The 19357-nt window shown below is 43.1% G+C and overlaps 1 protein-coding gene across 1 annotated transcript in view; it reads left to right on the top strand.

Annotated features, from left to right (window-relative positions):
- Positions 1-318: 318 nt before the first annotated feature.
- The window catches only part of PDZRN4 (PDZ domain containing ring finger 4), a gene marked incomplete at both ends in the record, with an annotated part of 253696 nt that continues 234657 nt past the window's right edge, over positions 319-19357 (top strand). Inside the window, 11 exon segments of the mRNA XM_082311379.1 lie at positions 319-381; positions 383-415; positions 418-522; positions 524-556; positions 558-683; positions 686-715; positions 718-780; positions 782-814; positions 816-1016; positions 3518-3604; positions 7563-7667. Coding sequence (XP_082167505.1) covers positions 319-381; positions 383-415; positions 418-522; positions 524-556; positions 558-683; positions 686-715; positions 718-780; positions 782-814; positions 816-1016; positions 3518-3604; positions 7563-7667 — 879 coding nt within the window.

The following is a 19357-nucleotide window of genomic DNA, read 5'->3' as shown; positions in this document are numbered from 1 at the left end:
GCCCGCACGGCGGCGGGCGGCGGCGGCTGCCCGCCCATCGCCCCTCGCCCCCGCCGCGTAGCGAGGGATGCCCCCGGGAGGGCGGAGGTGGTGCCGGGGCTGGGCGTGGGGCGGTAGCGCCGGGGAGAGGGGAGTTAATGCGGGAGGGGTGGGGGGGGGAGCCGCGGGGGAGCTCCAGCTCGGCGCTGCCGCCCGCCTCCCCGCTCCTCCGCCCGCCCCCTCGCCGCCGCCCGCCCGCCGGGGAGCGGCTCCAGCGCCGCCGGGGCCCGGGGCCGGGGCCGCCGCGCCGAAAGTTTTGGCGGTCCCCCCGGCCGCGCCATGGGCTTCGACCCGTCGCGCTTCGCGGCGCCGGTGGCGGCGGAGCTGCAGTGCAAGCTGTGCGGGGCGGGTGCTGGAGGAGCCGCTGTCCACGCCGTGGCGGGGCACGTTTTCTGCGCCGGCTGCCTGCTGCCCTGGGCGGCGCGGCGGCGGCGCTGCCCGCTGCGCTGCCAGCCGCTGGCGGCCGCCGAGCTGCGCCCCGTCCCTGCCCCTCCGCAGCCTCGTCCAGAAGCTGGAGGGTCAAGTGCGACTACAGCCCGCGGGGCTGCGGCCGCACCGTGCGGCTGCGGGAGCTGCCCGCCCACCTCGCCGCGTGCCGCTACGGGCCGCCGCCGCCGACCGGCCCCGCCGAGCCGGGGGCCGCGGGGGCGGGCCCCCGCCCGGCCGCTCGGGGGGGCGGGCTCCGCCGGGCCGCCGCGGCGGCCCGCACCGGGGGCGGCCCCGCGGCCGCGGGCGGGGCGTCGGGCAACGCTGCCTGCGGGCGCTGCGGGGCGGCGGGCGGCGGCCCGGAGCCGGGTCCCGAGCTGAAGAGGGAGGCCCTGCGCTGGAGCAGGAGGGAGAAGTCGCTGCTGGCGCAGCTCTCGGCGCTGCAGAGCGAGGTGCAGCTGACGGCGCGGCGGTACCAGGCGAAGTTCGGCCAGTACATGAGCCACATCAGCAGCATCGCCCGGGACCTGGCGGGCGGCCAGCCCGGCAAGGTGAGTGCGGGCGCAGGGAGCGGCGGGGCCGCACGCCCTGGCCTGCTCCCCTCCAGCGGTGCTCTCCCCGGACCTGCTTTCGCCCTGCCCGACCTGTGAGCGACCGGCCCAGGTGACGGTGCGAGCGGTGTCCCCTGGGGGCCAGCAGTCACCCCCGGCTCCGCGCCGGGACCCAGCCCGATCCCCCCCAGCGCATCCCCTGGGCAGCGCGAGATGCCTCTGCCCGTTCCTCCCCGCCCCCGGGGAGATGGAGCTGCCAGCCCCGACGGGGGACACACTCCTTGTCCGTCCCTGGTGGCCAAAAACCGGGGCGGTGGTGAGATCGGCGGTGCCCGGTACCAGCGGTGGCCGAGTGCGGCTTGTCGCTTGCTTGGCCGGAGAGGATGGGAAGCGGGCGGGAGGGGAGAGGGTTTTGCTCTTCGGCTGGCAGCCGGCAAATGGGTCCCGGTTCCTCCGGGCAGGCTGTCCACGTCAGGCCTCCCTACCTCGCAGGGACGCAACTGCTGTTGCTGCTCAGCTTGCTCCAGCTGGGACTGGCAGAGGCTCAGGGGCATGGAGCTGGCTTTTAACTTTTATTTGAGCAGCCGAGAAGTTGTCTTAAAAAAACAGAGCATAAAATTATTGTAAACTTTGCAAATTATGGTGAAAGGACGGCAGAGTCTTTCTAGTTTGGTAGAATGGAGTAACAAGTTGGCAGTGTTGATAGCAGAGACCGGTGCAGTGCTTTGCTCTCTTCTCGGGTCTAATGACATCGCTCAGATAGCAGCTTGCTTCCTTTAGGCTGAGCAAACCATCCGAGAGTGCTGGTGAGCTGGCTGAACTCGCTGTAAGGGGGTTGGTTTTTTTGAGCATTAACTCCGGGCTGGAAGATCGCTGTGCGGGCTCTGGCACTGCTGGTTGCAGCTGTGGCGAGGAGTGTTGCAATGTAAAGAATTTTTCTTTTTACCCAAATCTTCACAGACCCATGGGAAGTAAAATCACAAGTGGAAAAGGTCTGAGCGGCCAAACTCGCTCCTGAAGCAATGTAGTGTGCTGGGGATCTGACTGCTGCATGGGAAATGGGAAAGGGGACGTTGTTCGCAGGACACCTGCGTGCCTAGAAACATGGCTGTTTGTGGCATTGAGAAACTTCGTGTTTGGAGACTTGAATATTTAATCTTTTTTTTTTTATTTCCTTTGGCTAGCTTATCCATGAGGTTTAGGTTGCTGGCCCTGGGAGGTGTGCTCATACATCTGCTTTTTCTCTTGGCAGATGGGATAAGGTCATATGAAGAGGGGCAGCAGTGACCGCTAAGGAGCACGGGGTGCGCGGGAGAAGCACTGGGTGTAGAAGGGAGGAGAGAGATTTGGATTTTCAGTAAGGAGGTGGCAAGGAGGTGCGGGGATGGGCGTGGGGGCATCGCTCCTGCTGGCCAGCAGCCGAGCATCTCCCGTTTCCCGGCACTGCCAGTAGGTGCTGCTGTATGTCCTGCCGCTCCCCGATCTCTTCTGCAGATGAGACCAGGGTAATGAATAAAACAGGCATTTGGAAGAAAAACTATCAATAAAGTAAAAATGTACTTCATTAAAATCAAATGTATCATTCCGCAATAAAGCATTTCACTGTCAAAGTTAATAAAATATGGGCTTCAGCGTTAAGTGTTATGTTTTGAATGTTTAGAAAGGTATAACTTACGTAGGTGTCAAATTTATATTAATCAACTAACTTATAGAGACTGGCAAACACAAACACCTAACTGTGCTGGATGAATGCAAATTTTTTTGTGGGGAATATGGCTCCTGAAATGTAACTATTATCATATGTGAACAAGGTAAAATAATTTTTTGCCCCCCCCCCTTTTTTTTTTTAGAAAATTAGTTACCCGTTCCACTGAAGGAAAAGGTTTCCTTCTCTTTTTCATTTTTAACCTTGACTCCATCGCTGTTTTTGAATGTTTGCTCTATATTTTAAACCTTGTGTAGAAAAAACTACTTTTTTACAGATGTGGTTTTGGATTCTTTCTTTTTGGGAGAGAAGTGAAAGGTTGGGATGAAGAGTTGGGTTTCATTTTCTGTGTGTATCTTCCCTGAAAGTTGCTATGAAATGTGTACTGACATGACTTTGGGGTCTGAAAATTATAATGTTGTGTATTTTAACTTATGTGTTTAATGTCTGAAATGTTGACACATACAGGGATTTTATTTTTTTAGAGACTTCCAGACTTTTGGAGCTCTGACTTCTTTCAGTGGTGCTGAACATTCCTCCCACCAAAAGCCTGCACTTTTTTCCGTTCAGCATTGAAGATAATCAGGTGTTACCTGTTACTTTTCAGTGGTGTGTGACTTTTCCCTTGGTTTTTTTTTCCAGTGCAAAGTCTTTTGTTATCTTTTCAGCCTCATTTGCCTTTAAGCCTTATCTTACGGATTCTCCAGCTAAAAATCTTTTGCACATTAGTGCTTTCACTTAAGATCTTCTTTTTGAGACTGTATTCTTTAACAATATTTCACCTCTTGCTTCTTAGGGAGGAGAACCCAAACCATTAACGATCATGCTACACCGAGAAAATGATACTTTGGGGTTCAATATTATAGGAGGACGACCCAATCAGGTAACGAGAAAAGTAACTCTGTGTTATTTTGACCATACTTTCTGTTACTATATACACTGTTAATAATAAAAGAGTAACTTTCAATGACAGTAGGTATGGAATCAGCTTCATAGATAGAAGCGCTGTATATTATCAGGTGTAATTGGAGTCATTGTTTTGAAGACATAATCTTGTGAGAATTGGATTATTCTCATTCTCAGGAAAGGTGTTCCCATTGTTTTCGCTTTAAAACTTCAGGCTGATCTACACTCAGTTCCCATGTGAATAATATGTGTTCATGCAAACTGTTCAATGGAAATCTCTGGGACTACTTGTAAGAGCCATTGTTGCAGCATTAAGCCATTGGAATTTTTAGAAACAGCTTGCTTTTTTTCATTTAAAGGAGAGATGAAAATTTGCTTCTGTAGCTCAGTTTAAGCACATGTCGTGCTCTCATGTGCCTGCTTTCAGTTTTTCTTTGCAAACTGAAACAGTTTTCATCGATCTGGTATCTTAAATCAATCTAGTCTCATCAGTCTAGGTTTAGAAAGTTCACTGGAAACCATTGAATATGCATAAGGATCACTAACCCCCCCTAGAATATGCATAAGAATATGTCTTTGTTTTTTTTTTTTTTTACTTCATTCTTCCAAAAGCATTAATCAGGACTGTCATTACATGTGAAGGATAAAGAAACCTGTTAAACTGGAAAATTAATAGTTGATTAAACAGGTTTGGTAATAATTATGCACCGATCAGGTTTTTGTTAAGTGGGAGAATTGTAACCTCCTACTATTATTGAGGAGGGGAATGGGACCCTGTATACTAGTTTGGCAATCTTCTGCTCTAAAGCTGTATTTAGCGGTGCCAAAGAGTCTGTTCCCATTAGCCTAAGAAGTTCACTGTCTGTGCTGCAGAATTACTGTTCCCTGTGGGTGAATATGAAGACCAGCAGTTATCAAATGTTGGTGCTGTAAATCCAAAGCAAGAGTTTCTCAGCTTTTCTAGTGGAAGCATGAGACAACAGGTGGCTATAAGGTGAAATACACGGGCTTTGATTATATCCATATTTTGAGTATACCAGTAACAACAAAGTCCAGACAATCTTTGGTTTGGATTGCAGTGTGACTTCTGTAATTTACAGCTGTAGGAACACTGCAGGGAAAAGGGAGCATGGTGTTCAGCTTTCTTGGAATGGCAGCTGAGCTTCTCTGAAGTACTTACATGCTGACAGTGCATACTGGAACAGCTTTTTATATTGCAAACTATTAGGCTTTTTGAATGAATATTCTGAAAGTTTAAGGAGTAAATGATGATAAATACATGAAGGTTCATAGTCCTGTTCGCGGAGAGAACTGCTGGCAGGAGAGAAGGATTTCCTTCTCTCGTGGTCTTGGTCTTCCATTAACACTGATAGTTGGAGATGGAGAAGTTGGTGGAGCTGTGAAGCAGAGCTGAATCTCGGGAGTTTTTGAGTCTTTGAAGTTTAATTCGGAAATTCTGTTTTGTTTTGTTCTCATTGTGATAAATGTGAATACCACAGACATTTGATTGGTAGTTCCCAGATATCAGTATAAGGTCTTGCTCAACATATCTGGAGCCAAAGCATGTAACAGGAAAAAAGGATTGAGTTGATTCAAATAATGAAAAGAAAAAACTCTGCTCAAAAACTTAAATACTGGAACAGGAATTGTTTGGTAATGAGACAAAAAGTTCATGACGGCGATCTGTACATTCAGGTTGTTCAGGGAAAAAGTGCCCTTGGGTGAAGCGTTGGCTCTTGCAGCAGAAGAGCAGAACAGTGGTGTCATTATATTAGTCACCTAAGTGGGAATGTGTTCCTTCGCCACACATTATTTGCGTTTTATAAGTACGATGCAGGTTTTTCCAATTGGAAAGCAGGTGACTCTTGCTGACTTGGGGAACGCACATACATACTTTCCGTTGGCTGTGTTTCATTTCAGTCCATAACAGGCTTCCCCAGTGTTTACCTTCTACCTGGAGGGAGGAGGAAAGGAAAGGAGCGACTCACCACAAGCCTGTCTTTTATTTTGTCAGGAAAGGACTCATTTCACATGTGTGTGTTTCTGGGACGTGATTCATTATTCTAATGGAGCAAGGTTGCTTTGATCCTCACTTTTGTCCTGGGCCCCAGCGCTGGCTGGCTGGGAGGACTGTCCTGCAGAGCAGGCTGTGGAGGCTGTCCCCCCCGGAGGACACCACGGCAAAGCCGGGCTGGAGGGAAGCGTGTGCTGCAGGCATGGCTTGGGGCTCCTGCAGTCACCCACAGACTCTGCCAAAGATCGGGTAAACCGATCACCTCTGTAGCTCCCATCCATGCCCTGCCGCACAGCCTGTGGGCTGTGTGACAAGGTGCCAGAGCTCAGTATGCCGTGTGCTGCGTTTTCTTGTCCGGGCTGGCGGATACCAGCACGTGCTGCCAATGGGGACCACAAACCAGACTGAAATATCCTGTTTCTTACTGGGTCATACATACTCTTGAAATAGCCAGTGAAATTTCTTATGGAAAAAAAAAATACAGTTTTATGTGGGTGAAGGTCCTGTAATCTAGCCTTTTGTTTTCTTAAGAAAAAACTAAACCCTGGCCTTCGTGCTTTTTGGTTAACGACTACTGCGCTGCTTTTGTTAGAGTTTCATTTCTCACTGCTTACATGGGAACTCAGTGGAGGTCTGTTTGTTCATCATTTCAAAATATTGCTGGAACTGTTAATAAGTTTCCCTTCTGCTTTTCACTTGACACCTATGAGTCGTTGTGACAAAGGACAAAACCTAGCAGTTTATGAAATCGTAGTCTGACTAACATCATGTTGAACAATTATTTGTTACCTTGAAATCTACTCGGGTTGAGTCTCCATGGGCCAGTTGCCACAAACTGTACAGCGTGTTTTACAGTGTTTCCATTTTTTGTTATGTCTCTACAATTTTCTTAATAGAAAAAAATATTTAAAAATTTCCCCATGGGTGTATAGGACCCAGACCTAGAAACCTGTACACATATGAATCATGCTGTTGGTCAGGGATTCACCAGTCACAGAAGGAAAATAAGCATCATATCAACTGCTATCCAAAGCATAAACCATCTGGAAAGATTCCTTCATTTGTTGCTATCTAGGTTATTATTTGTATGAACACTTAAAAATAGTTTAAGTAGACAGTGTCTGCTTGGCATTGTTTCTTTATTAATAATGATTTTAAACTATTTTAAAGTATCATGTGATGAAGTAATTTTAGCATGTGCAACAACATCAGGTGTATCGTTACAGCTGTGGTAGGTAACTTATCTGCTTTAAATTTGACCTTCATGTGAGTTGTACTTAGTAATGTGTAGAGATCAACTGGAAGTGAGTTTTCTTTTTGTCCACAGCTGATCTGTATGGATTTCACAGCTGAGCAAGTTCTCAGTCTCCCATGTGAATAGGATTTATGAGGTTAACCAATTCCAACCAAATCCTATCACTATTACATGCCAGCTAACTAATATCACTTTGTTCCTTGGAGCCTTATTTTCAAACACAGAAAAAAGTTTACAAGCAGCAGTACTGTAGAAGCCCTTTCCATCCTGAGAGAAACACTTGTGCATCCGTTTTTATGAGTGTCTTCCTCTGTGCATTCATGTACTCGTCACTGTCTGCTATGAAGTTTGAGGTCTGCTTTAAATATTTTAGCTGGGATCTGACTACCATTGCACCCTGTGTCTCATTTAGACTAAAATAACGAGAAGTAAATAGATAATCTTATAAAAAATGCTGAAATGGTTCATTAGTTCTGTCCTTTTGATTAATGGCTGGTTTGCATTAAGCAAGTTTAAAAAAAAATCCCAAGGAGCTTAATTCTTGGCTAGAAAAGCAAGCTGCATATTTCAGGTGGATTTGCATTTTTCATTGCTGCTGATTTTTGTTCCGTCTCATTTCTTGTACTAATGTGGCCCTTTTTGCAACTTCCCTATTGCCTGGTACAGAGTAATCAGGAGGAATCCGCTGAGGGAATTTTTGTGTCAAAGATTTTGGAAAATGGACCTGCAGACAAAACAGAAGGCCTGCAAATTCATGACAAGATTATTGAGGTAAGGGAAAAAAAAAAAAACAAAACACACCAGTGGATTAGTCTGTTATATTATCAGATTAATCAAGGATTTGATGGTTTTTACACTAATTACGTTGTAATTTTCATCTTTTGCTGTGTCTAAACATGATTCTTGTACACTGAACTGCTTGAACATTTCTCAGATATGAAGACACACGATGGATTTTTCCAACAACTAATAAATGTATTGGTCTCAGGATTAAGCTGATTTAAGCGAGGCAAAGGTGTAGATGCTGAAATAGTAAGCAAGAGAGGCTTCTTTTCATTAACTTTAGAAAGAAGGCAAACAACTCTATGGAAATTCACGGGTTTAGTGAACTTGATTTTGCCCTCTGTAGGGGCTATTACTGTTGTGACTCTGGGACACTGCAGAGAAGCTGTGCTGGTAAGCAGTGCTGTGAAACTTCTTAAGCAATTAGAGAAAGTACTTTCTGCTACATGATCAGAGGTACATCATCTATTGTTCTCACCAGGACCCATATAGCTCTTTCCCAGTCATGTAATATGCTAGCATGGAAATTTTAAAGTTTATTCGTGTGTTGTATGCAGTTTTTTCCCCTAAAATAACTATAATTAAAAAAAAAAATATCGATAACTCAATCTGAAGAATAGGTTGCTGCCTGGCCTACATGTGTAACTGTAATTAGCCCTCTAAGAGGTCTCGAAGGAACAGTTTCAGTCACTGAAATAGACTCTTTAGGGTGCTGTCAAAATGGCATTTCACATCGCAGCTCTAATACAACTCTGTGAATGACAGCACATACCAGTAGCTGCTGGGTTTGTTTAGGATACGTCACTCCAGCCTTGGGTTTATGGGAAGCTTAGAAGCGTAATGTGAACTTGCCAGTTGGACGGAGTTTTGAACAAAGACACGCAAAACAAGTGGATTGGGAGACAAATGCAGAGTGCTGCTGCTGGCTTGTTGCGTTATATCGCTGTTAAGGACTAGAAACATAAGCCAAGAGTGTTTGAATGCTGGCAGTGCTCTTAATGTTGAGAGCCTAGAGCAGTGTGTGAAAGCAAGTTATTATATTTTCTTGTAAAAGAAAGCTCACGCTCTTAGCTGGCAGATGCATGCATCTCTAGTAGAAACCAATCTGGCTGAGCAGAACCGGACTTGCAACATAACTCTTATCTCCCCAAGATATACAAAAAGCTTTCACATCCAATTCTTCTGTAACAGCAGCCATATGCTGAAAAAAAATCTGTTTTCTTCTGACATTACTATTTCACTTACCACATTGTGTTTTCTACAGACTAACCAGCTATATAGTTTTATGCATTTGCTCAACACTTCCTGCTTTATTTTATTGTTCTTTTGTAGTGCCTTGATTTTTAAGGCAAAATGGAGTGGCTTTGGAACAGGGAGGAATAAAGTCACAAACTAGCATTCATTAAATGTGAGGTCATTTCTCAAAATGCCACCATAATTGATGCTTGATTTTTGTCAAAAAATTCTGGCTGCATAAAATCATCCTGGTATTTAAATTGCTACTGAGAACATACAGATTTCAGTTCTATGTGAAACTATAGATCCAATCTAGCGTAAGTATTCATACCGCTCTGAATGGAGCACCATTTTCACCATGTTAATATACAACAGCTTTGTATATAATTTTTTGTATTCAGGCAAGCATTTAAAAATGTTCAGGGCTGGGCCAAATATTCTATTAAATGTTTCAGTGTTTCAAAATTTGTTAGACTAAAATAAAAAGAGGAGGAGAAATGGTAACATTAAGATTTTCTAAATGAAATGCAAATAAGTAATTATTCCTCCATGCTAGATCTAGGAAGCAGCTGGGGTCAAAAAATTGAATTTTTCCTTGCCCATACATAGCTATCCATCTCTTCTTGCACCAGGATGCCCTGCCAGCACTGCTGTGGTTTGTTGTGAAGGATCAATATGAAAGCTTCTGCTGTAAGGAAGTAAGTCGGATGGTGTAACTGTTTCAAATATGTTGGCAGATACACAGAATATGAGTTTTGGTGAAAAGTTGATAGGAAGTGGAACTTACTATTATTGCTTGCTCTTCACTCGCTTGGTGATCAGATCTAATGGGTGATATTTTATGAGACCATTTTTCAGTAACCAAGAGCAGAAGGCACTGATTTTGTTTGAAGAGCCTTTAATAGCTTCAGTCAGTTGTTTGGCAATATGATGCCCGGGGTGTTTCTAGCAATGTGTAGCTAATGGGATAATGGACAGAACTATCCCATTAAATCAGGAGAAAATCTGTTCTCAAGGCGTATTGCTAAATAAAGAAGGTAATTTGTTTCAGTGCTTTATTAGATGTTTAACAAATGTTAACTGCACGTGGTTGACAACAGAGAGTTGTGCACATTTCAGATGACCGTCTCGTGGCTTACCTAGTGCAGCAAATGGATTTCGCAGTCCTGTGGCATTGGCAGCTGGAGTTGTGAGCCAAGGCTGGCAGACATAAGTGTTGCTGCCTTTTGCCTTGTATACGTCATTATCTATGGCAGCAATTTTGCCGAATAATTGTTATGGTATTTGAAAGGGTGCTGAGGGGAGAAATCAGATTTCTTTATTAAGGTATTTATTCTAAGTGTAAAAATGGCACAGAAATGACTTGAATTCTCAGAGGTTTTTGAGATCATTGTGCCCAGAACATAGGCAACAGAGCCTCCTTGACTCTTTCATCTGAAAAATGTTGGTGTTTATGCGGACTTTAGTCTCAGGTGAGCATATTTTGTGCTTGAGAACCTGAAAACTGGAACAGATGCCTGTGGGCTGGCAGGGTGGTGGTGGGTGAGGGGGAGAGGGAGAGGTGAAGGGCGACAACCCCAGGTACCCTGTGTCAAGGGGCTGCAGCTCTTCACAAGGTACTGTCACAGGACCCTCACTGGTCATTTTCACTGTTCTGCTGAGGAACAGATGATTTCAGGTGCAGCTTTACCCTCTTTATTCAAGGTTAACTCCTCTGTGAGAAAAGACTTGTTTATGAAGTGTAAAGCTGGCCTGGGACAGTGACGTGCACAAGCAGCACTTTGTCAATATGTACTTTCAGGAATCTTACTACAAGCCAAAAATTATCATTATTTGTTCATCGAGGAGTGGTGAACTTCCTCATGAATTACTTTTATGTAGCAGGTTCCTCCAGATGTCACAGTCTTCTGCTGCTTTCAAAAATTTTTTATCCAAAAACCTAGCTCCCTAGATTAACACAGTGCAGCATGTGTGCCAGGACTAAACACCGATCCCACGCTATAAAAAGCATCTCATAAAACTAGATGCAGGATTGGTATCTGTGACTCCCAACTGAAAGCCTGGGATATGAGCAGTGGTACAAAGCCACCAGACCTCGGTGACTTTTGGATCTCTGTCTTCCTTTCCACACCTGCCTGTGAATCGCAAGAGGAGAGAAGCAGCAAGCCATGGACAGGACTGTCTCTTAGTCTGTGCTGCTTAAAAGAATTCTTGTTGCTGCTGAGAGAAAATACAAAGTGTGTTTAGAGTGGATCACAGTTATACAGCTATGCATCATTTCATCTCCTCCTCACTTCAGGCAAATCTTTCCTACTGAGTTCACTGCTCATCTTTGCTAATGGTATTAGCATCCTCAAGGCAGTATAAAACAGCTATGCTCCTTGGCAATGTTGCTGATACACAGAAGTGTTTTACCTGACGCTTTTTTATTCATATTTATAATTCTGAGCAGTAACACTGGAACTGGCTCTTTCTGTACGGAGGAAAATTTTACTCTCAGTAAAATTACTGTTTGCAGTCAGTTTAACTTCAGATAAGAACAGCACCGCATTGGCCAGAGCTCCAAGTACACTAGTTAATGCCTAGTTAACAAGCCATTCAGAATGTGTTCTTTATACTTGTTTTGGGTTGTTTTTTCTTTATATAATATTATATTTTACAAAAATTGGTATGTCGTCTCCTCTGGTTTTAAGCCCAACTTTAAGAAAAAACTGACTGATTTTCTCAAATCCTCTTTCATTCTGTAAGTCGCCATGTCTTGCAAAATACCATTGTATTACTAAAGTGAGATATGCTGATTTTATCTTTTCACTTCACTATTGTACATAAAATACATGACTGGGACAGAATTTGCAATCCAGATGGAATTCATGATTTTTTTTATAAGAGCAGTATTTCATTAATTTGAGGAAAAAGAGCTACTATTAATTCACCTTGCCTAGGAGACAAAGCCCTGTAGTCACGTCTGAACCTTCTGTAGTAGGTTTGCCAAATAACAAAAGAACAGTGAAAAACCTTGTGTGCAAGTAAAAGGGGCTTAGGCTGAAGACCAAAATACTCATATGAGGAGCTGTAAGCACATCATCATCTGGAAGGCTCAAGTGTTTTTCTGTTCCTTGCACTGCAAGGCAAAGGCTTCTGTTCTTTCACTCTCAAGTGAAATGAGAATATTGGCCCTTTTGCATTTTAGTCAGTTGATTCTCATTAGTTTGATGGCTGAGAAGCAGGCATGATGGAGAAGGGGGAAAGAAAAACATTTTTAGTCTGGGATCGTTAAGTCTTTTTGAAAAATGAGATGGATGTATATGTATCATGACTATGCATTTTGTTTATGCAGCCTGAGCTCCGTAAGTATATAATAAATAAGACTTCATCCCTTATTCCACGTTTCCCTTTGTTCTTTTCACTTTTTTGGAGAATACACACACAATGGCTTTCAAGCGCATGTCAGCAAAGCCAGTTTCAATAAAGATGAAGTCTTGAGGCTTATCCTGGCAGAAGTAACTTACATCTGCAAAGCGCCTACACAGAAACTTTTTTAACTATTGCCAGACTGCTGACTGTGCTGTGTGTCAGCCTTGTGATGTTTTATCTTCTTCATGTTTCTGTCATTACACTCACTATGTTGCTCAAGCAAAATCTTTGATACTAGTCATGTTTATTTGGTTAAGAATCTCCACTGTCAGATTATGTCTGTAGAAGTAGTGAACTTTAAAACTGTCTTGCTGGGATCAGAGCTAGTCGATTTGGGATGGCTTTGAACCACAGCTGCACATGATGTGGCCAGTAAGATCCGGGTGTTAGCTGAGGAAACTTTTATATAGCCGACTGTAGTGGTGTGGATTTCAGTGTATCTAAATATACCCAAAGTAGCCTAAGGTATATTAAGTTCTCTTAAATCCTTAACAAGTTCATAATCGTATGTTACAGGTAACCAGGTCTGGCACCTGCATTCATTAGATAACTCCTAATTAGTCTGAAAGATCCCTGCCATAATATGTTAGTTATACCATAGGCTTAGAAATGCCTGTAGCCTCTTTCCACGTCTCACCTGTTGAGATAGAGGTTTTTGGACACCTGAATTCTTTCATCTGTCTAAAGAAACTTTAAAAAAAGTCAGGTGTGACCAGGTCTGTACATAACTTCATTTGAATAGGAGCTACTGCCACCACTGACTTTTTTACTTAACAGAAAGTCTTAGAGTGCTTCTCCAAGAAGTGAGAGATCTGGGTTGTAGGCTCTGCCCTGCCTGCAAAGGACTGAGTTAACCTGTCCAGGTAATCGCCCTCGTTACTAGGGCAGAGGCTATGGGAGACCAGCCGCCACCCATCCTCTTCAAGTGGAGCTAGGTGCCAGCAGGCATTTGAGAGTCAGGATTATTCAGTGATAATCTGCTGTGAAATAGATGCTGGTTCCAGGGAGCTGTATCTGGAACACTGGCCCTGCCCTTTCCTAGGTAACTGCCTGTGCCAATACATAAGAGTTTTCCTCTTTCTTGCACAGTTCAGCATGTTATATGACGCGTCTTGAATGATACTTGCATTTCTGACTTCAGTGTGTCTTGACTTTGAGAGGGGAAGTAGCAAATGCTGTTAACCAGGGTATCTTCTAGCTAGGACACTTTCCTAGGTATGAAAGATGGGGTTCCCTGACTGAATAAATACCAGTAGCCGAGGTTTTCCTCCTCCTGGTCTTTGTTCTAGCTGCTGCTGTTATCTAAAATGTGGTTACTGCTGCTGATGCCCACTCTCAGGAGGCTACGCAGGCTGGATCTCATGTAGGTGGAGGAACGTAGTGTTCAATGTTACGTCTGTGCAGGAAGCTGACATCTCACTGTGGGCATCCTGGAATGCCTGAATTTTGTACTTTATTGCCTGAGTTCCCAAATATCAGTAGCCCAAATTTGTCTGGACTTGGTATAGGTCTTTAGAGGTGCCTGTGTTCCTCTCTGTTCACTGAACTAAAATGCAAATGTTGTGTTTAGGAAAACAGGTTATGTTCCTTCTAGAAAGCATTTAAAATTCCAGCAGTTTACTGTCTATGTTTTAAAAAGAGAACATGAAACTTTTGTTTATGTGACCTAAAATTTCTGTATTTTTTTGTGGTGAAATATGTTAGAGACTGGACTACTGAAATAATCCACTTCCATATATAATGTTTTCTTGCAAATCTTAGTAAGGCTTCACAAAATACTTTCTATCCTAAACAAAAGGGAGAAATGAAACAAAATGATATTTAAGAAGTGGAGAACTTGGTGTTAGTAGGGTAATGGAGAATAATGACTTAAGCTTTTGCGGTCAGAAATTCGGTATTTGATCCCTTAGTTGATTGAATGAAGTCCTATGTTCGTAAACAGGCAAAATACTATTTTGTTACTTGTGTAAAGCAGCATTGTGAAAAAAATTTAAATGCCTTGGCTTTTAAGAGGTGATTTTTTTTTTTTTTTTTTTTTCCCTGAGGAATAAACTGAGAAGTTTCTATCTGCTGAGAACTTGCTGTGGACCTAGCTCTAGAGAGGCGCAAGCCTGTGGGAGGATTTCTCAGCTGTGTTCATTTGGGCTGGTTCTCACAGACAAGCCAGGCATGTGTGCAAATAAAACGCTGTGTTGTTGTTGTGGAAATATGTGTGCTCACAGTGCTTTTATCTAAAAAAAAAAACAACTGGCAACACCAAACATGTGGTTGGAATATGACCACCAGATGAACTCTCCAACTAGTTTATTTGCAGCATTGGTATATTCAAGAGATAAGGCAGTATCGTACTTTTCAGCAAGTCTCTTCAGCTTGCAAGTCATCGCTCTTTTGAGATGCAGCTAGCTGTTGTACTGCAACTTTGTATGTGCTTGGATGCTTCTCTGCAAGGGGCTCCCAGTAAGCAAAGAAAAGGAGATAGTAGGGTGGCTGGAACAGGGCACAGGGCAGATGTGGAAGGAGCTGTGTGGGAGTATTTCTGAAATGCTGCCCAGCATGAAAGGAGTCAAGAGAGCAAGCTAAGTGGAAGTGGTGAAAATCATCTTTTACAGTGGGTTTGTATGCTACTCCTACCATGTTGGGTCTTTGTCTAGGTGACTTAGGTTAGGCGTGATAGAAGAGGCTTTGGGATCTTGCAAGCACATGAGTGTGCATAACCCCCTCTCTCCAACGAAATATTTCTGTTTTGCTCTGACTGTGGTGGATCTCTGCAGCAGCTGGATCACTGTAGAAGCAGAAGGGGAAGAGTGAAGGAGAGTATGTAAGGAAGAACAAAAACAGGGAAAACTGGGCTTTACAATTAAAGAGTACAAAGCACCGACCTTACGTTTCCACAGGCGTGTTTTCCCGTGCTCGCCCATAAATAGACAGTGTGGGAGGGATGGAGGGGATGTAGGATAGGGGCAACTGAATTGTGGAATTGTGGAATAGGATCATCTATACATGCTGCCATGAACTGTGGTAGGGAAATAAGGTGAAACAGTAGTGGGGCAGAACTATAACTGTACTGTGTCTGCAGAGTGGAGCGGTAGCTAAACTGGCAAGTCAGCGGTGCTGTTAGGTGGGAAGGATTCTGGTTAACCTGTGGAAGAGCTGACTAACATAAGAACCTGCAAAATCCCATAAACGGTGTTGCTACCACGCACCGCAGATCCCTAGGCACCGTGTGAAGGCCTGATCACACCCATCTCCTTCGTAAGGTGTCTAATCTCACCCCTGAGGGGATAACGTGTCAGAAACTTGGCAAGTTGAAACTCAGCATCTTCCTAGATACCCTGTTTGAGCTTGTCTTTGCTGCATGTCATCTTTTTCTTCCTTCCCATGATTTTTTTTGTTTTAAGCTTTAAAGTAAACCTTGCAAAACAATGGAACTTTAGCATGCTTCCATCTCACCCAGCAGCAGGAACAATGCAGTTTTATATGCATCTGGGGTAGTAGGTTTGGAGGAAACTTTTGTTTATATGAGGTTTCAGAGGTGTTCATAAGCACTTTCAGCAATGCATTAAACAACTTGACTAACATCTGTCAAATGCTGCTGCTTTCATCCCCTTCCCAGGAAGAGAAGGGCATGTGCAGGGGAGTGTTTTGTTTAGGAATTTTTCAAATAATTACATACACACATATTTACATGTTGGTATCTGTTTATGTTAGGGAAGACAAGGTCATAGAAATGTATCTTTATATTTGTTGCTGAAGGTGGCAAGGTTTTGTGATGAAGACTCTTGCTCTTTGGTCTTTGCTGTGGACATGATCTTGGGTCAGCCCTGAAGAAAGTGCTTTCTCTTCCATTGACAAGCCGAATCCCCATGACAGTTGAGCTGTAGGTGTGATTGTGTATCATTGCCTTGCTCTTGGACCAAGCCTGTCTTATAGATTTGGTGGACTTGATGGTCAGTATGGAGCCGAAGTACCCTAGCCTGGTGAACTCTGGAAGGTTTGAGAGGAGGAAAGGCATTTTCTGATAACTTCCCTTAACCTTGTCAACTATGTAGTGAATAGAAAAAGTCAGAAGCTTCAGAGAGTGCTTCACGATGGATCAGGGGGAGCTAACCCGTTGAGGCTCGTATGATGAAGACTAGTGGGAATAATTGATGGTAAGCCCAGCTATGGAAAGCTCTGATAAAGTCTGAGACCAAGCTGAGTTTGTTGCTTAGAACTCGAGGATGTGCGAGGAAGCCGTGCCTCCCACAGCACATGCTGCTGGCACCCCAGAAGCTCTTGGCATTTTCAGAAAGTGAAAAGAGCCTTCTTCAGCCTTTCATGAAGGTTGTTCTTTATTGTGGTTGAGACAACTTCACAGTTAGAGGAGCTGACAGCTTACATATGTTGTGTGAATGCAGCGTTTTATCCTCTTAAGTCACTAAATTGATTGTTGCAATCCAAGGATATATGCCCAAAGAGCTTTGATCTCTTCTGCCCTTTTTCTTAATCAGCTAATTATATTTGTAAGGAGTAGCTAATCACTGTTCTCTATAATTGGACGCTGAGTGAAAAAAGCCATTTGTGTCTGCCAGTGCAGAAATGCTCAAAATGAAGTCATTATTCATGGCTTCAGTTAAAATAAATTAATAACCTAATTTTTAAGGAGCTGTGAAATGCAGCAGTGTGTTGAACGGGAGAACGTTCCTCCTTAGAACTTTGGAATAGGAGCAGTCAGAAGCATGTACAGCATTGTGCTTTCCAAATGCTTTGAAAATTGAAGTGATGATGTAAAAAAGGTTGTTGTTTGGAAACCTCTTCTCCCCAAAATGCAAAATTCTGCAGCATTTAAAACCATACTGTAATGGAAAAAGTAATTTTCAAATTGACAGGAGCAGGTGTTGTCTCTTCAAACCACCATCAAAGACTGTGCTAAGTAAAATCAAATATACTAAGCTAAGTACATTTGTTACTAATACACAGACATTTTAGTAAATGTGTGTCTTGTTTGGAATTGCAAATCTAGTGTAATTTTACAACTTTGTATGTAGACCCAACTTGATTGAATCACTACTGCTGCAGGAAAGGAGCGCAGAATGACTCAACACTGTTTCTTCATTCAAATAATTTTGGAAGGCATTTTCTTTATGAAATATTGTTGACAAAATAAGTCATGGCTGCTATGTTTATTTACATAGTTTATGTATGTTATTTACAGGATATGATTTACATAATATTTTCTTTGAGCAATTTGTCTTTTCAAGTAGCAAGACTGGGAAATGCAGAGGGGGAAAGGGGAAATTGTGGAAAAATTTAGTTCATAACTGTTGATATACTGCTGTTTTCTGCTTGTTTTTTAAGTATGAAAACCTTATTTGAACATCACTATATTCTACACACCTATCAAATAATTTAGCTTCTTTAAAATTGGATAAATTATGAATCTGTGTGTCTAGAAGTGGTAATCTAATGTAGGAGAAAGTCCAAAATAGGTTGATACAGAACATGAGGGTTTTTTTCCCTTCATCTGTCTTTTCCTGACCATTTGGAGCATCCAACATTTGAGGGACCCAGTGGCTCAGAGCCTGCCCATCTGTTTCTAAGTACAGTCCTTCAATCTTGCATTTGTTTCTTTAAGTATGCTGATCAAGTGAGTTAATATCTGAAGTCCTTCCAGCAGCTCACAGGAAGAAGGCATGCTATTTTAAACGGAAGGGATTTGCTGTCTTGCATGAATTAAAACATCTGGATCCCTACACTTCTCTGTTACAGTTTGATTGAGTTGGGCTAGTCTTTGGCACATGGCAAGTGTGGAGCCATATGGTCTTCGTGCTGTCAGCAAGCCTTTTCAGCACATACCTTTGCCTACCCCCCCGCCTTGTCTGAATGGTAGTTGCTACTGTGGCCTGAAAGATAAATTATCCAGGAGCTTTCAGGCTGTTGTGCCCTTCTTGAATGGATTAATTGCATTTTTTGAATGGTACAACATCCAGCAGCCTGGAGCAGAAAGCCGAATCCTTCACTTCCCCTGCAGTGCTCAGAGCCCCGATCCAAACTGGATGCCTTGTGCTAGTGGCAGATGTGTAGCAGCATTTTCTGACTTACAGTTTGTGTCCCTTGCATCTTGTTTTCTTAATGTCTCCATAAAATCTCCAAGTGCTCAGCGCAACTGTTCTTAAGCATACTCTACACTGTGGTTAAATGGAAAACTGACTGTTCTGAGAAGTCTTTTAACAGAAATTTACTTTCTAGTGACCAAAAGAATGGCATTAAAGTCATAATGCACTTGCTAGCATATCTTTTAATTTCTTTTATTTTGAGTGGTGAGCAAGAACCTTTCCTTCTAACAATAAGTATGATATTTTCTAAAAATGTACGTATTTTTCCTTGTTTTCAAATATTCAAAATACTTTAAAATTTATTTTTAAATAAGTTTCTAATATTTTTAATGATTTATCTATTTTCCATTTTTATTTAAAAAAGAGTAGGAAGAGCATGAGTGACTAGGAAGAACATTTCTATTTCTTCGATATAAAAAGAACCTGTAAGAAGCAAAAATGGTTCATATAATTTTTTGTAAAGAACTCTTATTATTGCTAGAATTTCTCATTAAATAAATGTAGACCACCGTTTTCAGTCGTCTTTCCTGAGTCACTTAAGTAGTGTACCCTTGTACTAAGAGTGTGGGTTTTTTGTATTTTTTCCCTCCTTCCTGCTATGAGGTAATGGAAATCTAAAGAATCAGTATTCATCACTTAATCCGGAGGTTTTATCTTTTAATTAACACAAACCATAGACAATATTATAAAGATTAAAGAACACATTGAGATTTCAGAACACAATTCAGAGAGTGAACTCTTTAGAAGTGCTGTTAATGTCTTAACTTAGCAGAGTTTTAATCTGACCGTTTAAACTCGTGTCTTATGTTAGTCAGAGTCTCGCAGTCCATTACTGCCATTCTCCTGATGTCGGCAACAAGTACTTTGTGGAGTTCCAGGACAAAATGAAGAACCGTGTGTGTACGTTAGTGACTTCTTTCTACGTGTATTGCT

Source organism: Platalea leucorodia, assembly GCF_965183815.1.
Source record: "Platalea leucorodia genome assembly, chromosome: 4".
Classification (NCBI taxonomy): Eukaryota; Metazoa; Chordata; class Aves; order Pelecaniformes; family Threskiornithidae; genus Platalea; species Platalea leucorodia.
The sequence above is the reverse complement of the archived record's forward strand: the minus strand, read 5'-3'. Positions and strand labels throughout refer to the sequence as shown.